The sequence below is a fragment of the Triticum dicoccoides genome, chromosome 7B (assembly GCF_002162155.2).
Source record: "Triticum dicoccoides isolate Atlit2015 ecotype Zavitan chromosome 7B, WEW_v2.0, whole genome shotgun sequence".
Taxonomy (NCBI): domain Eukaryota; kingdom Viridiplantae; phylum Streptophyta; class Magnoliopsida; order Poales; family Poaceae; genus Triticum; species Triticum dicoccoides.
The window spans coordinates 440,110,684-440,134,774 of record NC_041393.1 but is presented as its reverse complement, the minus strand read 5'-3'; the positions used below and the strand labels follow the sequence as shown (position 1 = coordinate 440,134,774).

Sequence of the window (24,091 nt, the reverse complement as noted above, 5' to 3'; positions counted from 1 at the left end):
GTAAACTGAGGATTGTCCTTGTTGCTTCGAAGAAGGCTTATGTCCTTAATGCACCGCTCAGTGTGCTGAACCTCGAACGTCGTCCGTGGATGTTGCGAACATCTAACATACACGTTTTGATAACTACGTGATAGTTCAGTAATGTTAAACGGTTTAGAGTTGAGGCACCGAAGACGATTTTGAAACGTCACGAAACATATGAGATGTTTCGAGGGCTGAAATTGGGATTTCAGGCTCGTGCCCACGTCAAGAGGTATAAGACCTCCGACGAGTCTCTTAGCCTGCAAACTGAGGGAGAAAAGCTCAATCGTTGAGCTTGTGCTCAGATTGTCTGAGTACTACAATCACTTGAATTGAGTGGGAGTTGATCTTCCAGATGAGATAGTGATGTTTCTCCAAAGTCATTGCCACCAAGATATTAGAGCTTCGTGATGAACTATAACATATCAGGGATAGACATGATGATCCTTGAGCTATTCGCGATATTTGACACCGCGAAAGTAGAAATCAGAAGGAGCATCAATTGTTGATGGTTTGTGAAACCACTAGTTTCAAGAAGGGCAAGGGCAAGAAGGGATACTTTATGAAATGGCAAATCAGTTGCTGCTCTAGTGAAGAAACCCAAAGTTTGAACCAAACCCGAGACTAAGTGCTTCTGTAATAAGGGGAACAGTCACTGGAGCAGAATTACCCTAGATACTTGGTAGATGAGAAGGTTGGCAAGGTCGATAGAAGTATATTGGATATACATTATGTTAATGTGTACTTTACTAGTACTCCTAGTAGCACCAGGGTATTAGATACTGGTTCGGTTGCTAAGTGTTAGTAACTCGAAATGAAGGCTACGGAATAAACGGAGACTAGCTAAAGGTGAGCCGACGATATGTGTTGGAAGTGTTTCCAAGCTTGATGTAATCAAGCATCGCACGCTCCCTCTACCATAGAGATTGGTGTTAAACATAAATAATTGTTATTTGGTGTTTGAGTTGAGCATAGACATGATTGGATTATGTCTATCGCAATACGGTTATTCATTTGAGGAGAATAATGATTACTTTGTTTATTTGAATAATACCTTCAATGGTCTTGCACCTAAAATGAATGATTTATGGAATCTCGATCGTAGTGATACACATGTTCATGCCAAAAGATATAAGATAATACCACATACTTGTGGCACTGCCATTTGAGTCATATTGGTATAAAACGCATGAAGAAGCTCCATGCTGATGGATCTTTGGACTCACTCGTTTTGAAAAGTTTGAGACATGCAAACCATGTCTATTGGTGTATATGCATGAAGAAACTCCATGCAGATGGATCATTTGGACTCACTTGATTTTGAATCACTTGAGACATGCAAATCATACCACATGGGCAAGATGACTGAAAGCCTCATTTTCAGTAAAATGGAACAAGAAAGCAACTTCTTGGGAGTAATACATTTTGATGTGTGCAGTCCAATGAGTGCTGAGGCACGCAGTGGATATCGTTATGTTCTTACTTCATGAATGATTTGAGTAGATACTGAGTATATTTACTTGATGAAACACAAATCTGAATTATTGAAAGGTTCAAGTAATTTCAGAGTGAAGTTCGAGATCGTCGTGACAAGAGGATAAAATGTCTATGATATGATCATAGAGATGAATATCTGAGTTACGAGTTTGGTACACAATTGAGACATTGTGGAAATTGTTTCACAACTAACACCGCCTGGAACACCATAGTGTGATGGTGTGTCCGAACATCATAGATGCACCCCATTGGATATGGGGCATACCATGATGTCTCTTATCGAATTACCACTATCATTCATGGGTTAGGCATTAGAGACAACCACATTCACTTTAAATAGGGCACCACGTAACTCTGTTGAGACGACACTGTATGAACTATGGTTTGGAGAAACCTAAGCTGTCGTTCCTTAAAAGTTTGGGGCTGCGACGCTTATGTGAAAAGTTTTAGCCTGATAAGCTCGAACCCAAAGCGGATAAATGCATCTTCATAGGACACCCAAAACAGTTGGGTATACCTCCTATTTCAGATTCGGAAGCAAAAGCGATTGTCTCTGGAAAATGGGTCCTTTCTCGAGGAAAAGTTTCTCTCGAAAGAATTGAGTGGGAGGATGGTGGAGACTTGATGAGGTTATTGAACCGTCACTTCAACTAGTGTGTAGCAGGGCACAAGAAGTTGTTACTGTGATGCCTGCACCAATTGAAGTGGAAACTTATGATAGTGATCATGAAACTTCGGATCAAGTCACTACCAAACCTCGTAGGTCGACAAGGATGCGCACTACTTCATAGTGGTACTTAATCCTGTCTTGGAGGTCATGTTGCTAGTCAACAATGAACCTACGAGCTATGGAGAAGCGATGGTGGGCCCATATTCTGACAAATGGTTAGAAGCCATGAAATCCGAGATAGGATTCATGTATCAGAACAAAGTATGGACTTTGGTGGACTTGCCTGATGATCGGCAAGCCGTTGAGATAAATGGATCTTTAAGAAGAAGACGGACGTGGACGGTAATGTTGCCGTCTATGAAGCTCGACCTGTGGAAAAGAGTCTTTTCACAAGTTCAAGGAGTTGACTACGATGAGATTTTCTCATCCGTAGCGATGCTTAAGTCCATCGGAATCATGTTAGCATTAGCTGCATTTATGAAATCTGGTAGATGGATGTCAAAACAAGTTTCCTTACCAGTTTTCGTAAGGAAAGGTTGTATGTATATCTGGCCATGGGCCGGGCCGGGCCGGGCTTGGGCCGGGCCTAAAAAAGCCCACGGCAGAAAACTGAGGCCCAGGCCCTCCCAAGCCCTATCACTGGGCCTACTTTTCAAGCCCAAGCCCGGTCCATCTGGTAAAAAGCCCTTAGGGCTTAGGGCTGTGGGCCGGGCCTCTTCCTTAAAATGCCAATATGCCAAGCCCAAGCCCATCCAGGCCCTACTGGTGGGCTCAAAACTTAGGCCCAAGCCCGGCCCATGGGCAAGCCCATCGGGCCTAGGCCCTGGATTTTAGGGCCGGGCCTGGGTGGGCCGACAGGGCCGGGCCTGAGATGGCCAGGACTAGTTGTATGTGATACAATCAGAAAGGTTTTGTCGATCCTAAGGATGCTAAAAGGTATGCTAGCTCCAACAATCCTTCCATGGACTAGAGCAAGCATCTCGGAGTCAGAATATACGCTTTGATGGAGTGATCAAAGTTTTTGGGTTTATACAAAGTTTGTTAGAAACTTGTATTTACAATAAAGTGAGTGGGAGCACTACAACATTTCTGATAAGTATATGTGAATGACATATTGTTGATCCGAAATGATGTAGAATTTCTGGAAAGCATAAATGGGTTGTTTGAAAGGAGTTTTTCAAAGGAAGACCTGGATAAAGCTGCTTACATATTGGGCATCAAGATCTATAGAGATAGATCAAGACGCCTGATGATACTTTCAATAGAACACACACCTTTGACATGATTTTGAAGGAGTTCAAAATAGATCATTCAAAGAAGGAGTTCTTACCTGAGTTATAAGGTGTGAAGTTGAGTAAGACTCAAAAGCTTGACCACGGCAGAAGAAAGAGGAAGGACGAAGGTCGTCCCCTATGCTTTTGTCATAGGCTCTATACGGTATGCCATGCTGAGTACCGCACCTGATGTGTGCCTTGCCACATGTCTGGCAAGAGGGTACAAAGGTGATCCAGGAGTGGATCACTAGATAGCGGTCAAAATTATCCTTAGAGGAATAAGGAAATGTTTCTCAGTTATGGAGGTGATAAAGAGTTCAACGTAAAGAGTTACGTCGATGCAAGCTTAACACCTATCCGAATGACTCTGAGTAGCAAACCGGATACGTATAGTGGAGCAACCATTTGGAATAGCTCCAAGTGGAGCGTGGAAGCAGCATTTACAATATGACCTAGAGATTTGCGAAGTACATACGGATCTGAATGTTGCAGGCCCGTTGACTAAAACCTCTCTCACAAGCAAAACATGATCAAACCCCAGAACTCATTGAGTCTTAACCACATGGTGATGTGAACTAGTTTATTGACACTAGTAAACTCTTTGGATGTTGGTCACATGGCGATGTGACCTGTGAGTGTTAATCACATGGCAATGTGAACTAGATTATTGACTCTAGTGCAAGTGGGAGACTGTTGGAAATATGCCCTAGAGGCAATAATAAATTAGTTATTATTATTATATTTCCTTGTTCATGATAATCGTTTATTATCCATGCTATAATTGTATTGATAGGAAACTCAGATACATGTGTGGGTACATAGACAACACCATGTCCCTAGTAAGCCTCTAGTTGACTAGCTCGTTGATCAATAGATGGTTACGGTTTCCTGACCATGGACATTGGATGTCGTTGATAACGGGATCACATCATTAGGAGAATGATGTGATGGACAAGACCCAATCCTACGCCTAGCACAAAGATCGTGATGTTCGTATGCTAAAGCTTTTCTAATGTCAAGTATCATTTCCTTAGACCATGAGATTGTGCAACTCCCGGATGCCGTAGGAATGCTTTGGGTGTACCAAACGTCACAACGTAACTGGGTGTCTATAAAGGTGCACTACGGATATCTCCGAAAGTGTGTGTTGGGTTGGCACGAATCCAGACTGGGATTTGTCGCTCCGTGTGACGGAGAGGTATCTCTGGGCCCACTCGGTAGGGCATCATCATAATGTGCACAATGTGACCAAGAGTTGATCACGGGATGATGTGTTACGGAACGAGTAAAGATACTTGCCGGTAACGAGATTGAACAAGGGTATCGGGATACCGACGATCGAATCTCGGGCAAGTACTATACCGGTAGACAAAGGGAATTGAATACGGGATTGATTGAATCCTCGACATCGTGGTTCATCCGATGAGATCATCGTGGAACATTTGGGAGCCAACATGGGTATCTAGATCCCGCTGTTGGTTATTGGCCGGAGAGTTGTCTTGGTCATGTCTGCATGGTTCCTGAACCCGTAGGGTCTACACACTTAAGGTTCGGTGACGCTAGGGTTGTAGAGGTATTAGTATGTGGTAACCCGACAGTTGTTCGGAGTCCCGGATGAGATCCCGAACGTCACGAGGAGTTCCGGAATGGTCCGGAGGTAAAGATTTATATATGGGAAGTCCTGCTTTGGTCACCGGAAAAGTTTCGGATGCTATCGGTAACGTACCGGGACCACCGGGAGGGTCCGGTGGGGCCACCAGCCCCAGAAGGCTGTGTGGGCCAAGTGTGGGAGGGGACCAGCTCCAGGTGGGCTGGTGCACCCCCCCCCACCAAGGCCCAAGGCGCATGGAGAGTGGGAGGGGGCAAACCCTAGGTCCAGATGGGCCCTAAGGCCCACCCTAGGTGCGCCCCCCCCCTCTCTTCCCCCTTGGCCGCCACCCAGATGGGATCTGGGGGCTGCCGCCACCCCTAGGGAGGGAACCCTAGGTGGGGGCGCAGCCCCTCCTCTCCCCCTATATATAGTGGAGGGGAGGGAAGGCAGCCGCACCTGAGTCCCTGGCGCCTCCCTCCCTCCCGTGACACCTCTTCCTCCCTGCTTGCGCTTGGCGAAGCCCTGCCGGGATCCCGCTACTTCCACCACCATGCCGTCATGCTGTTGGATCTCCATCAACTTCTCCTTCCCCCTTGCTGCATCAAGAGGAAGGAGACGTCTCTCCCAACCGTATGTGTGTTGAACGCGGAGGTGCCGTCCGTTCGGTGCTAGGATCATCGGTGATTTGGATCACGACGAGTACGACTCCATCAACCCCGTTCACTTGAACGCTTCCGCTTAGCGATCTACAAGGGTATGTAGATGCACTCCCCTTCCCCTCGTTGCTAGATTACTCCATAGATTGATCTTGGTGTTGCATAGAAAATTTTGAATTTCTGCTACGTTCCCCAACACCGACCCCTTCTTCCTCCCTACGGTATTGTGGCCAAGATGCAGCCTCCCGACGTTGTCTTTGCCACATGCAATCGACCCTCAGGTATATATTCCTTCGAAATGGAACACCTGCCTTGCTCTACTGCCCCAGCTCCCTTCGTGCGGATCTTTTTCTACTTCCGTCCACTGTTCCAAAGCCACCTAGACCTTTACTATTATTAGAGGTAAAGCTGGTTCATACAGTCGACTCTAAGCATTGGTTCAAACAGGGAAGAAAGTGGGAAAGCTGTAGCATGAATCTAGGACTTGGTTCTAAGAGGAAACAAGGGAAAGTAGTAGATACTGGCTACCCAACCGGTCTCTTGGTTGAAAAGACGAAGAAAGCATGGTGGATGGCGAAGGGTGGGGGGAAGTGGACCTATCTCTTGGTTGAAAAAGGAAAGAAAGTGACGGGTGTTGGGGGACAACGCAATTGAGAATGAGCAGGTCTAGATTTCTTGTGCTCACATAGGAAAATGTCGCCGAGGAGATAAAAAATGGGACAAATGCAGACATGCTGCCTGAGTGTTTGCCGCTCTCGGCAGCCACATCTGCCTCACAACTTTATGCCCCTGCTGTCCCTACGCCCATATCGCTACCGTTAATGTAAAATCACATGAAGCATTAAGCAATGCCACCTAATGTCACTATAAGTAATGGTCTAGTGTCGTCGATAAATTGAAGCAATGCCACTACCATTTTATGAAGTGCTTCCGTCTTGCTTTATTTCCCATGAATTGTGTTTTTGCAGTTACACTTAAATCTCACACCGCTAACATTGCTTCATCCCAGTGGAACTGCACAAATTTGATTGCACATTTACTGACCATGTGCTATTCTCATGACAGTAATACTAATGCTATTGTTCTGCATGTTGATCTAGTGGCATTGTTGATGTGATGTGATGCTACTTACTTAAGGACTCTTCATACTGTTAATCTAGTGCCAATTATTAACACAATAGATGTTGCTGTTAATCATACGCCACTGCAAATATCTGTCACTATTTAAATAACCGTATTTCATATTTGCGCAAACAGGGATGTCTGTCTCCATATCATTTCGGGATGTTTGTCTCTGTATCGTTTCTATCCGCGCAATCAAAAGCACACACCTCAGTTTTAGTACAACTGCGCAAAATGAGATGGATATCCCTCGTTGTCGTCGTCTAACCTCCCGTCTTCAAGGTATTCCTACATTGGTACTAACTAAGGTAGAATGACCAACGCAATCTAAAAGAAGCTGATTCGTATGTTTTACTTCCTGATTGCAGTGCAGGGACGAGCAAAAACAACTGCATCCTAGTCCGGAATGCACTTTCTACCAGTTCATCCATGGACCGAGGACTAGCTGGCACGGCTGCACGGCGGTTTTTTGGACAGGTGCGCGGACAAGAGGCACTGTGGTCTACTTATTTCTGCAAATAGCGGTGCTTAAATTTAGTGGAATGCACAAGAATTTCACCTGGTCAGTACACTGCATGGTTCAGTTCAGCATTCTAGCTGAGACCACAATTATAATTGGTTATTCTGGAATGAGAGAACCTAACCCTGGATGGTGGCAACAAGAAAAAACCAGAGTGAACTCCAGGAAATTTAAGCCTGTCGGGAGGCCCTTTGCTCAGAGAAGCCTTGCTTGTTTTTTCCTGATTTGTAAACCTTCTCACAACTTTGTCTTTTGCTGTGAACTAGTATATGTTTGTTATGTTCTATGAATCATTGAGATGTATAAAATTGCTTAACTTATTCTTTTCAAGTTTTTTATGAAGACGAGTTTAATGTGAGTGTTCCACATGAGCGCTGGACTAGCGTGTGAATGTTTGGAATTTATTACATTGTGGCCTGAGTTAACTGCATGAACCACTGTAACAAGATATAGTTGCTTATATGTCAGACAGTAGATTGTTGATTGTTAGCTGGTCGATAGCCTAGTGTTGAAGCGAGCTGAGCCAATGTGCCGTGTTTTGCACAACCGCTTACAAGTGGGGTAGCACCAACAGTGTTTACAAGTACTTATGTATAAGTCAGCGCACAGTTCTCGAACGAGTACTCTATTTCATCAAAACACACACTGCTCGTATGATAAACCGTGACAACTTATGTCTTACCATGCCATATTCATGAAAAAACTAGCGAGGACGCATTTGTTTTGGCAACAATTACGATGGTTCTCACATGATTCACGGGCACACAAAAGTAGCAGCAGTTCCCATAGACGGATTCAAACAGATTACTAGCCCCAAAGGGGTCGATAACAGGCAAGGTTCGGATAAATAGACACAACCCAAACTACTATTAAACACTAGCTGGGGCAACTATTTCATGCCTCGATCTAATTTGGGCTGGACACAAGACGGACCTTGCCATGAACATCATCGAGGACGTCACGCAGCAGCTCAATCCTGTGAACCTTCATGAAGACAACCTTGTGGCCTTGCCACTGATAAACTTGTTTGTGGAGGCATGCCATGTCATCTTCCTGCATAAGCTTGACAAGAACAGTATACCTCACAAACGAAGGAGTAGCTTTGAACTTCTTGTGCTTCAGTACACCCTGGACAACACGTCTGACAATAGTGAGGCTGGAATACAACTCTTCATTGGTATAACCGCAAATGGCTTCCAGGATCCAACAGCCTAAGAACTCTATTTTCCCAGTGCATATATTTAGGTCATCCGCCTCATAGTGAGTGACATGTACAACCACACAATCCTTATCTGGATCAGGACTCTAATTGAAACAGAAACAAATTCTGAATTACTTTTCGGTATAAGAAACACAAGTTATTTAAACCACTATGTATAGCATGGCATCGAAGCTAATAAAATTTTGCATTATTAATCACCACATACTTAGATGAAAAACCACAATCGAGATCGGCAAAGAAGAAAATCACCTTGGGAAGCTCAGTGGGGGGGGACACATCCTCGAAGGGGGAAAACTGCTCCTACAGTGCCACTGGTGATGTAACCTCAAATGAGGCATTGACCATCTCAGTAGTGGCCGTGAGCGTATCTGGGGTCGGCTCGGTGGCTGCCTCCATCTTCTTGGAGCTCTCTGTCTCGTGGGGATCAGCCTCCCGCGCCTGCTCCAATATAGGCATATCTTTGCCTGGTTCTCCTTGGTCCATCATGAAACTGACGAATACTAGGAGACCACTGAAAGATAAACACAATCACAATGACAATGAAACAAAAAAGAGAGTGAGGATCGGTTACTACTTTGCAAAAGTTCTTTTTTTTCTTTGAACGAAAATATACCAACATCATGGATCCGCTTACCTTCCCTTCGTTGGGAGAGAAGAATAGTGGCAGATGCGAGTGTTGCCTTTCTTGAAGACGGTGAGGGAGAAGGGGATTCAGCGAAGAGTGAAATGATGGTTGCTTCGTCCGTCAAACTTAGACTGCGGGGAGGTAGGGTTTTGTGATATGACGGCTCGTTACTGCCGCGCTACGACCGGGGTGACTCTCCGCCTGCATACTGATGACCCACAAGTATAGGGGATCTATCGTAGTCCTTTCGATAAGTAAGAGTGTCGAACCCAATGAGGAGCAGAAGGAAATGATAAGCGGTTTTCGATAAGGTTTTCTCTGCAAGCACTGAAATAGTAAGTGGTAGATAGTTTTGTGATAAGATAAATAGTAACGAGCAAAAAGTAAATAAAGTAAGTAAAGTGCAGCAAGGTGGCCCAATCCTTTAGGTAGCAAAGGATAAGCCTGGACAAATTCTACTAATGAAGAAGAAGCTCCCGAGGACACATTGGGAATTATCGTCAAGCTAGTTTTCATCACCTTCATAAGATTCGCGTTCGGTACTTTGATAATTTGATATGTGGGTGGACCGACACTTGGGTACTGCCCTAACATGGACAAGCATCCCACTTATGATTAACCCCTATTGCAAGCATTCGCAACTACAAAAGAAGGTATTAAGGTAAACCTAACCACAGCATTAAGCATATGGATCCATATCAACCCCTAACGAAGCAACGCATAAACTAGGGTTTAAACTTCTGTCACTCTAGCAACCCATCATCTACTTATTACTTCCCCATGCCTTCCTCTAGGCCCAAATATGGTGAAGTGTCATGTAGTCGACGTTCACATAACACCACTAGAGGAAAGACAACATACATCTCATCAAAATATCGAACGAATACCAAATTCACATGACTACTAATAGCAAGACTTCACCCATGTCCTCGGGAACAAACGTAACTACTCACAAAGCATATTCATGTTCATAATCAGAGGAGTAATAATATGCATAAAGGATCTGAACATATGATCTTCCACCAAGTAAACCAATTAGCATCAACTACAAGGAGTAATCAACACTACTAGCAACCCACAGGTACCAATTTGTGGTTTTGGTACAAGATTGGATACAAGAGATGAACTAGGGTTTTGAGAGGAGATAGTGCTGGTGAAGATGTTGATGGAGATTGACCCCCTCCCGATGAGAGGATCATTGGTGAAGACGTTGGTGATGATTTCCCCCTCCCGGAGGGAAGTGTCCCCGACAGAACAGCTCCGCCAGAGCCCTAGATTGATTCCGCCAAGGTTCCGCCTTGTGGCGGTGGAGTTTCGTCCCGTAAGCTTGCCCACGATTTTTTTCCAGGGGAAAAGTGATGATATAGCAGAAGATGGACGCCGGAGGCCCACCAAGGGGCCCAGGAGATAGGGGGCCGCGCCCTACAGGGGGGGGCGCCCTCCTGCCTCCTGGACAGGGTGTGGGCCCCCTGGCCTATTTCTTTCGCCCATAAATTCTTATTAATCCAAAAAGTTGTTTCATGGAGTTTCAGGACATTTGGAGTTGTGCAGAATAGGTTTCCAACATTTGCTCCTTTTCCAGCCAGAATTCCAGCTGCCGGCATCCCCCTCTTCATGGTAAACCTTGTAAAATAAGAGAGAATAGCCATAAGTATTGAGATATAAGGTGTAATAACAGCCCATAATGCAATAAATATTTATATAAAAGCATGATGCAAAATGGATGTATCAACTCCCCCAAGCTTAGACCTCGCTTGTCCTCAAGCGGAAGCCGAAATCAAAAAATATGACCACATGTTTAGAGATAGAGGTGTCAATAAAAATAAAATACGGACATGAGGGCATCATGATCATTCTAATAACAGCAACATATATAGATTTTTGTCATATGATTTCCTATGCTCAAGTAATAAGCAATTCACAATGTCAAGTATGGTTCAAAACTTCATTGGGAACCAACAAACAATAATCTCAGCCATTGAAGCAATTGCAATTTATCGTAACATCAGAAAGAGTCAATAATAGATATTTTCAACAAGCTCACATACTCAACTATCCCGTAGTCTCCTACAATTTTTAACACTCACGCAATACTTGTGGTTATAGAGTTTCAGCCGGACACTGAGAAAGATAGGGGCTTATTGTGTTGCCTCGCAATGTATTCACCTTTAGGTGATGTCAACAATAATAGCATATGCTAACTTACATCCAATTGGATATATGTATCATGATCTTTCAAACACGAGGAGCTTGCCAAAGGATAAAATGAAAAAGGGAAAGGCGAGGATCACCTTGACTCAAGCATAAAGTAAAAACATAAAGTAAAAGATAGGCCCTTCGCAGAGGGAAGCAGAGGTTGTCATGCGCGTTTAGGGTTGATGCAAAAAATTGTAGTGCAAAAGAACGTCACTTTATATTGCCCCTTGTATGTGGACCTTTATTATGCAGTATGTCGCTTTTATTACTTCCACAACAAGTTTGTACAAAGCTTATTTTCTCCGCACTAATAAGTCATACATATTTAGAGAGCAATTTTTTATTGCTTGCACCGATGACAACTTACTTGAAGGATCTTACTCAATCCATAGGTAGGTATGGTGGACTCTCATGGCAAAACTAGGTTTAAGGGTATTTGGAAGCACAAGTAGTATCTTACTTGGTGCAAGGAATTTGGCTAGCATGAGGGGGAAAGGCAAGCTCAACATGTTTTGGAAGGTCAATGACAATATACTTTAACTGAGATGTCGGAAAACATAAACCATTATGTTGTCTTCCTTGTCCAACATCAACTCTTTTAGCATGTCATACTTAATGAGTGCTTCACAATCATAAAAGATGTCCAAGATAATATATTTATATGTGAACCCCTCTTTCCTTATCACTTCCTATTAATTGCAACAATGACCAAGGCTACGTTCATCAACTCTCAACAATTTTTATGCCTCATACGTTCTATGTGTGAAGTTATCACTATCCATAAGATCAATATGAACTCTTTTGTTCTTTCTACTTTCTCAAGATTATAGCAATCATAGCAAAGCCCTTGACTCAACACTAATCTTTATTATAGATAGCACACGGACTCGATTACATAAAGAGATCACAAAGCAAAACTCAAAACTACTTGATATCAAAACTTCAAACTACTAGATCAACATACTACTAAAAGGATCGAACTAAATAAAGCGGTAAATGTTGGGTAACGTAGTAATTTCAAAAAATTTCCTACGCACACGCAAGATCATGGTGATGTATAGCAACGAGAGGGGGAGTGTATCTTCATACCCTTGAAGATCGCTAAGCGGAAGCGTTTGTCAACGCGGTTGATGTAGTCGTACGTCTTCACGATCCGACCGATCCAAGTACCGAACACACGGCACCTCCGAGTTCTGCACACGTTCAGCTTGATGACGTCCTCGCCTTCTCAATCCAGCAAGACGGGCGAAGTAGTATCTGAGTTCCGGCAGCACGACGGCGTGGTGACGGTGTTGGTGAAGAACAATCTCCACAGGGCTTCGCCTAAGCACTATGGAAACTATGACGGAGGATAAACTAGAGGGGACGGGGTTGCCGGCACATGGCTTGGTGTTTCTTGATGTGTCTTTGGTGCTAGCCCTGCCCCTCTATTTATATGTTGAGCCCTGGGGTCGAAACTTGGACTAAAAGCCTCCTCAAAGTCGGTTTTGCCCGAAAGGCAAGAGTCCTACACGGACTCCAGGGCTAGACGCCAGGGTTCCCGGTGTCTACCCCCTAGACGCCAGGGTTCCTGGCGTCTAGCCTCTGGTCTCCGCAAAACTTCCTTTTGCACTTTCCATAAGCCTCGTGGGCTTTCCCCTTTGGCCCAAAAAACGTGTTCTCGTACCCAAACATTTTGGGAAACATCCGGAACCCCTTCCGGTGAATTCCGGAACCCTTCCGGAGATCAAACACTATTATCCCATATATCAAACTTTATATCCGGACCATTCTGGAGTTCCTCGTCATGTCCATGATCTCATCCGGGACCCCGAACAACATTCGGTCACCAACATACATAACTCATATAATACTATATCGTCAACGAAACGTTAAGCGTGCGGACCCTACGGGTTCGAGAACTATGTAGACATGACCGAGACATGTTTCCGGTCAATAACCAATAGCGGGACCTGGATGCCCATATTGGCTCCCACATATTCTACGAAGATCTTTATCGGTCAAACCGCATAACAACATACGTTGTTCCCTTTGTCATCGGTATGTTGCTTACCCGAGATTCGATCGTCGGTATCCAATACCTAGTTCAATCTCGTTATCGGCAAGTCTCTTTACTCGTTACGTAATACATCATCCCGCAACTAACTCATTAGTTACAATGCTTGCAAGGCTTAAGTGATGTGCATTACCGAGAGGGCCCAGAGATACCTCTCCGACAATCGGAGTGACAAAACCTAATCTCGAAATACGCCAACCCAACATGTACCTTTGGAGACACCTGTAGTACTCCTTTATAATCACCCAGTTACGTTGTGACGTTTGGTAGCACCCAAAGTGTTCCTCCGGTAAACGGGAGTTGCATAATCTCATAGTTACAGGAACATGTATAAGTCATGAAGAAAGCAATAGCAACATACTAAACGATCAAGTGCTAAGCTAACGGAATGGGTCAAGTCAATCACATCATTCTCCTAATGATGTGATCCCGTTAATCAAATGACAACTCATGTCTATGGTTAGGAAACTTAACCATCTTTGATTAACGAGCTAGTCAAGTAGAGGCATGCTAGTGACTATATGTTTGTCTATGTATTCACACATGTATCATGTTTCCGGTTAATACAATTTTAGCATGAATAATAAACATTTATCATGATATGAGGAAATAAATAATAACTTTATTATTGCCTCTAGGGCATATTTCCTTCAGTCTCCCACTTGCACTAGAGTCAATAATCTAGTTCACATCGCCATGTGATTTAACACCAATATTCATATTTGTATATGATTAACACCCATAGTTCACATCGTCATGTGACCAGCACCCAAAGGGTTTACTAGAGTCAATAATCTAGTTCACATCGCTATGTGATTAACACCCAAAGAGTACTAAGGTGTGATCATGTTTTGCTCGTGAGAGAAGCTTAGTCAACGGGTCTGTCACATTCAGAGCCGTATGTATTTTGCAAATATTCTATGTCTACAATGCTCTGTATGGAGCTACTCTAGCTAATTGCTCCCACTTTCAATATGTATCCAGATTGAAACTTAGAGTCATCTGGATCGGTGTAAAAGCTTGCACTGATGTAACTCTTTATGACGGGCTCTTTTATCACCTCCATAATCGAGAAATATTTCCTTAGTCCTCACTAAGGATATTCTTGACCAATGTTCAGTGATCTACTCCTAGATCACTATTGTACTCCCTTGCCAAATTCAGAGCAAGGTATACAATAGGTCTGATACATTGCATAACATACTTTATAGAACCTATGACTGAGGCATAGGGAATGACTTTCATTCTCTTTTCTATTTTCTGCTGTGGTCGGGATTTGAGTCTTACTCAATTTCATAACTTTGCAACACAGGCAAGAACTCTTTCTTTGACTGTTCCATTTTGAACTACTTCAAAATCTTGTCAAGGTATGTACTCATTGAAAATCTTATCAAGCGTCTTGATCTATCTCAATAGATCTTGATGCTCAATATGTAAGTAGCTTTGTCGAGGTCTTTCTTTGAAAAAACTCCTTTCAAACACTCCTTTATGCTTTGCAGAATAATTCTACATTATTTCCGGTCAACAATATGTCATTCACATATATTTATCAGAAATGTTGTAGTGCTCCCACTCACTTTCTTGTAAATACAGGCTTTTCAAAAAGTCTGTATAAAACCATATGCTTTGATCAACTCATCAAAGCGTATATGCCAACTCCGAGAGGCTTGCACCAGTCCATAAATGGATCGCTGGAGCTTGCACACTTTGTTAGCACCTTTAGGACTGACAAAACCTTCTGGTTGCATCATATACAACTCTTCTTTAATAAATTCATTAAGGAATGCAGTTTTGATATCCTTTTTGCCAGATTTCATAAAATGTGGCAATTGCTAACATGATTCGGACAGACTTAAGCATCGATACGAGTGAGAAAATCTCATCGTATTCAATACCTTGAACTTGTTGAAAACCTTTTGCAACAAGTCGAGATTAGTGGATAGTAACACTACTATCAGTGTCCGTCTTCCTCTTGAAGATCCATTTATTTAACATGGCTTGCTAATCATCGAGCAAGTCAATCAAAGTCCATACTTTGTTCTCATACATGGATCATATCTCAGATTTTATGGCCTCAAGCCATTTCACGGAATCTGGGCTCATCATCGCTTCCTCATAGTTCGTAGGTTCATCATGGTCTAGTAACATGACTTCCAGAACAGGATTACCGTACCATTCTGGTGATGACTGTACTTTGGAAGACCTACGAGGTTTTGTAGTAACTTGATCTGAAGTTTCATGATCATCATCATTAGCTTCCTCACTAGTTGGTGTAGGAATCACTGGAACCGATTTCTGTGATGAACTACTTTCCAATTCGGGAGAAGGTACAAATTACCTTATCAAGCTCTACTTTCCTCCCACTCACTTCTTTCGAGAGAAACTCCTTCGCTAGAAAGGATCCATTCTTAGCAACGAATGTTTTGCCTTCGGATCTATGATAGAAGGTGTACCCAACAGTTTCCTTTGGGTATTCCATGAAGACGCACTTCTCCGATTTGGGTTCGAGCTTATCAAGTTGAAAACATTTTTCATATAAGCATCGCAACTCCAAACTTTAAGAAACGACAACTTAGGTTTACTGCTAAACCATAGTTCATACGGTGTCGTCTCAACGGATTTAGATGGTGGCCTATTAAACGTGAATGCAGTTGTCTCTAATGCATAACTCCAAAGCGATAGTGGTAAATCAGTAAGAGACATCATAGATCGCACCATATCCAATAAAGTGCGGTTACGACGTTCGGACACACCATAACATTGTGGTGTTCCAGGTGGCGTGAGCTGTGAAACTATTCCACATTGTTTTAATTGAAGACCAAACTCGTAACTCAAATATTCGTCTCCGTGATCAGGTCGCAGAAACTTTATTTTCTTGTTATGATGATTTTTCCACTTCACTCTAAAATTCTTTGAACCTTTCAACTATTTCAGACTTATGTTTCATCAAGTAGATATACCCATATCTGCTCAAATCACCTGTGAAGGTCAGAAAATAACGATACCCGCCACGAGCCTTAATACTCATTGGTCTGCATACATCAGTATGTATTATTTCCAACAAGTTTGTTGCTCGTTCCATTGTTCCGCAGAATGGAGTTTTAGTCATCTCGCCCGAAGGCATGGTTCGCAAGCATCAAATGATTCATAACCAAGTGATTCCGAAAATCCATCTTTATGGAGCTTCTTCATGCGCTTTACACCGATATGACCCAAATAGCAGTGCCACAAATAAGTTGCACTATCATTATTAACTTTGCATCTTTTGGCATCAATATTATGAATATGTGTATCATTACGATCGAGATCCAATAAAATATTTTTATTGGGTGTATGACCATTGAAGGTTTTATTCATTTAAACAGAACAACAATTATTCTCTGACTTTAAACGAATAACCGTATTGCAATAGACATGATCAAATCATATTCATGCTCAACGCAAAAGCTAAATAACATTTATTTAGGTTTAACACTAATCCGAAAGTATAGGGAGTGTGTGATGATGATCATATCAATCTTGGAACTACTTCCAACACTCATCGTCACTTCCCCTTCAACTAGTCTCTGTTTATTCTGTAACTCCTGTTTCGAGTTACTAACTTTTTAGCAATCGAACAAGTATCAAATACTCAGGGGCTACTATAAACACTAGTAAGGTACACATCAATAACCTGTATATCAAATATACCCTTGTTCTCTTTGCCATCCTTCTTATCCACCAAATATTTGGAGTAGTTCCACTTCGAGTGATCATTTCCTTTGCAGTAGAAGCACTCAGTTTCAGGCTTAGGTCCAGCTTTGGGCTTCTTCGCAGGAGTGACAACTTGCTTGTCTTTCCACTTGAAGTTCCCTTTCTTTCCCTTTGCCCTTCTCTTGAAACTAGTGATCTTGTCAATCATCAACACTTGATGCTCTTTCTTGATTTCTACCTTCGTCGATTTCAACATCACGAAGAGCTCGGGAATCGTTTTCGTCATCCCTTGCATACTATAGTTCATCACACGTTTCCAAGACACGTTTCCAACATCACGAAGAGCTCGGGAACTATGTAGACATGACCAAGACACGTTTCCGGTCAATAACCAATAGCGGGACCTGGATGCCCATATTGGCTCCCACATATTCTACGAAGATCTTTATCGGTCAAACCGCATAACAACATACGTTGTTTCCTTTATCATCGGTATGTTACTTACCCGAGATTCGATCGTCGGTATCCAATACCTAGTTCAATCTCGTTATCGGCAAGTCTCTTTACTCGTTACGTAATACATCATCCCGCAACTAACTCATTAGTTACAATGCTTGCAAGGCTTAAGTGATGTGCATTACCGAGAGGGCCCAGAGATACCTCTCCGATAATCGGAGTGACAAAACCTAATCTCGAAATACGCCAACCCAACATGTACCTTTGGAGACACCTGTAGTACTCCTTTATAATCACCCAGTTAGGTTGTGATGTTTGGTAGCACCCAAAGTGTTCCTCCGGTAAACGGGAGTTGCATAATCTCATAGTTACAGGAACATGTATAAGTCATGAAGAAAGCAATAGCAACATACTAAACGATCAAGTGCTAAGCTAACGGAATGGGTCAAGTCAATCACATCATTCTCCTAATGATGTGATCCCGTTAATCAAATGACAACTCATGTCTATGGTTAGGAAACTTAACCATCTTTGATTAACGAGCTAGTCAAGTAGAGGCATGCTAGTGACTATATGTTTGTCTATGTATTCACACATGTATCATGTTTCCGGTTAATACAATTTTAGCATGAATAATAAAAAATTATCATAATATGAGGAAATAAATAATAACTTTATTATTGCCTCTAGGGCATATTTCCTTCAGTAAAGATAGGAGTGTGATGGTGATACGATACTGGGGAACCTCCCCCAAGCTTGGCAGTTGCCAAGGGGAGTGCCCATACCCATGTGATTATTTCCTCGGAGATGGTGAAGTAGGAGTTGTTGCATTCTTCTTCTCTAGGAAGACATGCCCCTTCACACACCAAGGAACACCATTTGGCCCCAAAGGCGGATAGAAGTCGACACCACGACCCTCGCGGCTTAAAGAAGTTGCCTTGGATGCTTGAGCACCATAGGGAGGCGTAGAGGAAGTAGGCCTAAGGATACCCTGCTATTGTTTTATAGGCCACCTCCGTCAATAGCAGAAACCCTAGCCGACCAAACAAGCCTCGCGAAGTGGGAGTCGAGGAATGCCCTTACTGGGCAAGCTGAAGAGAACGAGTATCAAGAAGGTTGCAGGAGATTCCACCCCACCTCATCTCATGCACGCGCAACCATCGTCGCATGGGCCAAAGAAGATGGCCCTGCGGATGTACATGAGCCACCGCCACAAATTCATGACCCATGCGGCAAAAAGTCATCCATAGATGTTATACACCAAGTAGCCCGCATATTGACCCCCTCCACCCTATGGGACAAATCATGTTTAAGGGTTTGCTTGCTCCATATCATCCGGCCCCTCCACTGCAATCCTTTCCCTCTATCGCTTCCTTTACTCTCTCCAGCGAGAGATTCCTCGCGGTCTCGACCATTTCTCAACGCTCCATGGACGGAGGGCATGCGGGCATGGGGCCGAGGTGGATCGCCGCCACGCAAGCGCGCCCAGCATGACGCGAAGGCTATCATTGAGCAGTGGCGCTCAAAGCAGACACGAGAACATGGTGGGCTCTCTCGCAGCGGCGGCCGAGGCACATCGGCTTGTTCCTTCGAGCTCGGCGATGCTCTTTGGCCGCACAACAAGAGGTGTCGCGAGGCAGAGGAGGAGCTCCTCGCCACCGCGTGCGGTGGCGGCCAGAGAAGAAGGCGTCGACGAGCGTCTCATGGCCGCCAAGGAAGAGCATGCCTACTCCAATGCTCCCCGGAGGTCAGTAAAGGAGTTCCACCTCGGTTTGTATGATGAACTATGTGGCCGGAACTATGCTTTATTTAATTTTTTAAATTTACAGTACACTTTTGCGAGATCTATATGCGGCGAGGCATAACTTCTCGCAAAATCTTTTTAGGGCAAACCATAAAACGATTTTGCGGGACGAAATATACAACATCAGCTAGAGGAGTATGGCGTTTTGGTGAACGAGCTCCATGGAGCCCTTTATTTTTGAAAAAAATATCAAAATTCAAACTTCCCGATTAAAAAAATATGAAAAAAATTATGCAACTATACAAAGATGAAATGTATATGTGTGTAAAAATTCAAGATGCAATACCTTGAAATGCGACCTGTACAAAAAAGACAAATTTCTGGACTTTGAGGATGAATAGTATTATGTGTTAAAAAGCCCCAGATTTTTTTTCACAACCCTTATTCAACGTATTTTGTCTAGAAAATTTACACACATATACATTATGCCTTCATGTATATCTGCATTTTTTCCGGAATTTTTCAAATATAAAAGTATGAGTTTTGATGAATTTTGAATTTTGCAAAAAGAGGCTTCCATAGAGCGGCCTACAAAAGCAATTTTTGCAGCTTTTTTTTAGGCTAAGCAATTTTTGCAGCTAGACTTGCTCTAAAAGCGTATAACTCTAGCAAAGCTCAATATGCCCTTAACTAAGAAGATTGTTTAGAGAGATGCTTAGAAAAATAAACCGTATTTTTCTAAAGCACGACGCCTATTTCTACGTAAAAGACGCTTAATTAAGCGTCTATTCTGTACAAATAAGCATCGGTGCTTAAAAAAAATCTGATTTATTTCTCTAAGCATCTTTCCTTGTACAAGGCCTTAAAATGTCAAAGCTGGTTATGGTAGGCGAGGAGGAATCTCAGCCGTATTGGGCCGTCTTTGGGCTTGATTCTAAAAGGGCAAAGGGCGCACGATCAACCAGAACCGTTGATCCACGATCAGACGGTCTTTTTTCTCAGATTGGCTGGAGCCTGCAGTATATATTGGCCCCCACCCTTGCCTGTAGGCCTTATCTCTTCGTCTCGCAAAAGGGGAGACAGAAGAGAGATCGATTCCGACTAAAACCTCTCGCCGCCGACGACCAAGCTCGGAGACCTATTGACCTAGGTATACGACGTTCCTCCTCCCCGCTACCTCAATCTCTTCGTCTAGCTGTCCTCGTATCGATATTCTTTCTAGGTTTAGATCTGAGCTTTTCCCCGCGGCAGATCCGTTTGTCGCCGTTCTTCTTCTATGCTCAGATGCGTATTATGAAATTCGGTCGCCGTTTGTTAAAATAGGTTTAGATCGCGATGCTCCACTGGTATAAATAAGGCGCTCTCCTTTTCGTTTCAATTTCACCGGTTAATTTCGGCCAGTTTTCGATCTGGATTTCTCGTGGCTTGTGCCTCTATTCTTGTTCTGAGTAGTCACGACGGAAGACTTTTTTTTTCTTTGTAGTTAGTTTGCGGTGGTAGATTGAGTTACAATTTGGGTAAGAAGAATAATCTACTTCAGATACCAAAAGCAACAAGAACGACCCAATTCCAGCACAAGATTCTTCTAGGTTGTCTGCTAGTACTACGAATCTAAGTGCTTCTGCTCGTTCGAGATCAGTTCAAGGCGGACAATGCTTAGGTTGCCTGCCAACTGATGCCAAGGACTGAAGTCAATCTTGTTAGTTAGTTGTAAATCCTTTTATTGAATATATATTGATCTGCCTTATTTTTGACGACTAATCAATCCGGGGTGCTGGCACTAGGTTATCCTTTCGCAAATAACTCAACTCACAAACGCTAGTACTTTTTGCTAGGTTGAAGAACCCCTTGTACTCTGTGCCAGGTTGTACCCCCTTATAGCTACTGACAGTCATGTTTTACAGTTCCTGATGTCGGACGCCGATGATTACCGTTGCTTCGTTGGGAGCCTGTCATGGAACACAACTGATGTGGATCTGAAGGATGCGTTCGGGAAATTTGGTCGAGTTACTGAGACCAAGGTACCTTTTTTCTTTTCATATGGGCCTGGAATGCTTAGCCTTGTGTGGTGGAATATACACATGATTTTCTTAGTCAAGCAATCTTCTTTCATATTATAGGCTTTCCCTCACCAATAATTACAATTTTTCCACTAGACACTTGTGATGGTGAGATATGCAACTGGAATAATTTCTTGGTTAATCTATCATTCATTTGTCCAATTGGTGAATTTGTCCATGAATATTACGCTTAGTATGAACATGCACTAGGTTTACGATGATTCCTTGGTATGGTAGTTGGTAAAGTACATTGTAGCATATATTCTTATCTTATGGTGGTGTGGTACAATTAGGATCTATTTGATATGTGAGTAAGGAATCTGTAAACATTGCCGAAGGAAATAATAGAGAATGTCGATGCTAGACACTGGCATTTCATGCTACTGATTTGCAAGTCAGTGTTATATGTTGTTTGATACACCACTTTCCTTATGTTTTCTCTGGCTTGTTTACTCTTGCTGTCTGCCATGATTTACATACTGCATGTCTCAATGTGCAGGTGGTTCTTGACAAGTTCTCTGGCCGATCACGTGGCTTTGGATTTGTGACTTTTGATGACAAGAAGACCATGGAAGAAGCTGTTGAGGCTATGAATGGAATTGATTTGGATGGAAGGAATATTACTGTTGAAAGAGCACAACCTCAAGGTTCAGGCAGGGACCGTGATGGAGATCGAGACTATCGTGGTGGTGGTGACCGCTATGGTGGTGGCCGTGATTTTGGTGGCGGTCGTGGTGGTGGCCGTGGTGGTGGCGGTGATTGCTACAAATGTGGCAAGCCTGGTCATTTTGCAAGGGAGTGCCCTTCTGGTGATGGTGGGGACAGGTATGGTGACAGGGATGACAGGTATAGTAGCAGGGATGACAGGTATAGTAGTAGGGATGACAGGTATGGTGGCAGGGATGGTGGAAGGGATGACAAGTATGGTGGAAGCAACGGCAGCAGTCGCTATGGGCCTGACCGTGGTGGTGATCGCTATTCTGGAAGCCGTGATGGAGGAAGCCGCAGCAGTGGTGGCGGTGATCGATACAGCCGTGACAGGTCTGGACCGTATGATCGTCGCAGCCGAGATGAATACTGATCTTGATGGGGAGATTCTGTCTCAGGTATGAAAGGTATTGGATAATACTAGTGGTATGTTTGCTTTATCACATAAGGCAGCAAATGGTTTGCTGTTGTACTCTTATGAGAAGTTTAATGCTTTTGTTATCCATGCTGACTAGTGCTCGGTTTACCAATGTTCCTATCTGGATTTGGCTTGTAACTGGTTCCTTGGGAGCTTCAGTGGATTGCGTTATTTTGTCCGAGTTATATTTGGGATCCATGTTTCTGCGTTGGTCTGATGGTAAAAGTCCTGTCATGATAGTGGCCTTTGGTGCTGTTCTTGTATTGCATCGCTGTGGTTATTGGAATTGCGGTCTTGATGTCAAGGATGTTGAAGAACTACAGCTCTTTATTTAGTCTCGTTGTGGTCTTGAGGAAAGAATCAACGTTCTGTGCTTGGGGTAACCATCCCTCCTTAAAATATTCCATCAGAAACATGTGACCAATGAAACAAATGGTAAAACCTTTTGTTTCAATTATTCCTTCTTAATAAGCTATGATTCTCACAGTAATTTTTCGCAGGCATTTGGCCTTTGTGTTCCTATTGGTCTGCTTGGCTTAGTGCTAAAATTTTGCTGTTCAACCATGGGTCTGAATGCTTGCTCTAGTACTGTTCTATGGCACTTCCCTCAGTTAGACCAACATAAGATCTTGCTGGCATGGGTCACTTTGTTCATCAACACTTCTTTGGGCTCCTAGTATAACGCACTGCTTCCTTGAGAACCTGGAAAGAGTTGCTCGCATCACTGGGATGGGCTCTCTCTTACCTTCATTCCTGCTGCAACCCAAGTCGGAGGGCCCTTGAAAGTTCTAGAATCTCCCATGTGAAGGTTGATCCTTTGTTTCTGTGTTTCTCAAAGGGGGAACTGTTTTGTTTCTCAGCGAAGGTCGCCCACACTTGCTTCTGGTTAACTTTCGCAGCAAGAAGGTGTAGTTGAAAATATTTATGTGTAGGGTTCGGTGTCTTTCTTTTTGACAGTAGAGTGAGCTCCAAATGTTTTAAGAAAGGCAGCCTGATTCATGTTGGCAAATGCGTGTGCCAATTTTGGCAGCCTGAGCTCCAACGATTTTGTTGTTGCTGTGTTTGCCTTCTGTAAATTTGTACAATGCTTAATTCACAAGCTGTTGGAAGTTGAGCTTTGTCGTAAGGCAAACTTGTCTATATTTGACAATATCTATTTATTTTGTCTAGACCATGTTTAACTTTGAAAAGATTGGCTTCGACAAATTAATTACTTCAAATATTTTGAAACGAAGGGAGTAATTAGCGTGGGAACCGTTGTGAAGCAAACATGGTTTTTTTTTTTGTCGCATGCTTATATCATTTTCTCTCTGATTTGACATGGTGGAAAGAAATACTGTATTTGAAAGCCATAGTTTTGAAATGCCGGAGTGTACCACAGCTTATGAATGCTACCGTTATTTCCTTTGTCAAGTGCCATGGGTGGTCTGATCTGAAGCACCGGTGCCTTTCTATCCTGTACAAATAAGCACCGGTGCTTCAAAAAAGATTGGTTTATTTTTTCAAGCACATCCCCTAGACACCTTGCATTGTACAAGGCCTTAAGCGCCATGGGTAGTCCC

General features: G+C 43.2%; 1 protein-coding gene across 4 annotated transcripts; it reads left to right on the top strand.

The window, feature by feature from the left end:
• Positions 1 to 20,381: 20,381 nt before the first annotated feature.
• Positions 20,382 to 23,655, top strand: LOC119338780 (glycine-rich RNA-binding protein RZ1A-like). Of its 4 annotated transcripts, XR_005164098.1 has the most exons (5): positions 20,382 to 20,493; positions 21,248 to 21,364; positions 21,903 to 22,509; positions 22,627 to 22,964; positions 23,030 to 23,655. XR_005164098.1 is itself a non-coding variant. In XM_037611013.1 (3 exons), the coding sequence occupies exons 2-3, from the start codon at positions 21,254 to 21,256 to the stop codon at positions 22,482 to 22,484; spliced, it is 693 nt and encodes a 230-aa protein (XP_037466910.1). In that variant the 5' UTR covers positions 20,382 to 20,493; positions 21,248 to 21,253; the 3' UTR covers positions 22,485 to 23,655. The 4 variants fall into 4 exon arrangements, 1 of the variants encoding a protein (XP_037466910.1); XR_005164097.1 differs by having other exon boundaries at positions 21,903 to 22,908; XR_005164096.1 differs by having other exon boundaries at positions 21,903 to 22,964.
• The last annotated feature ends 436 nt before the right edge of the window (positions 23,656 to 24,091 follow it).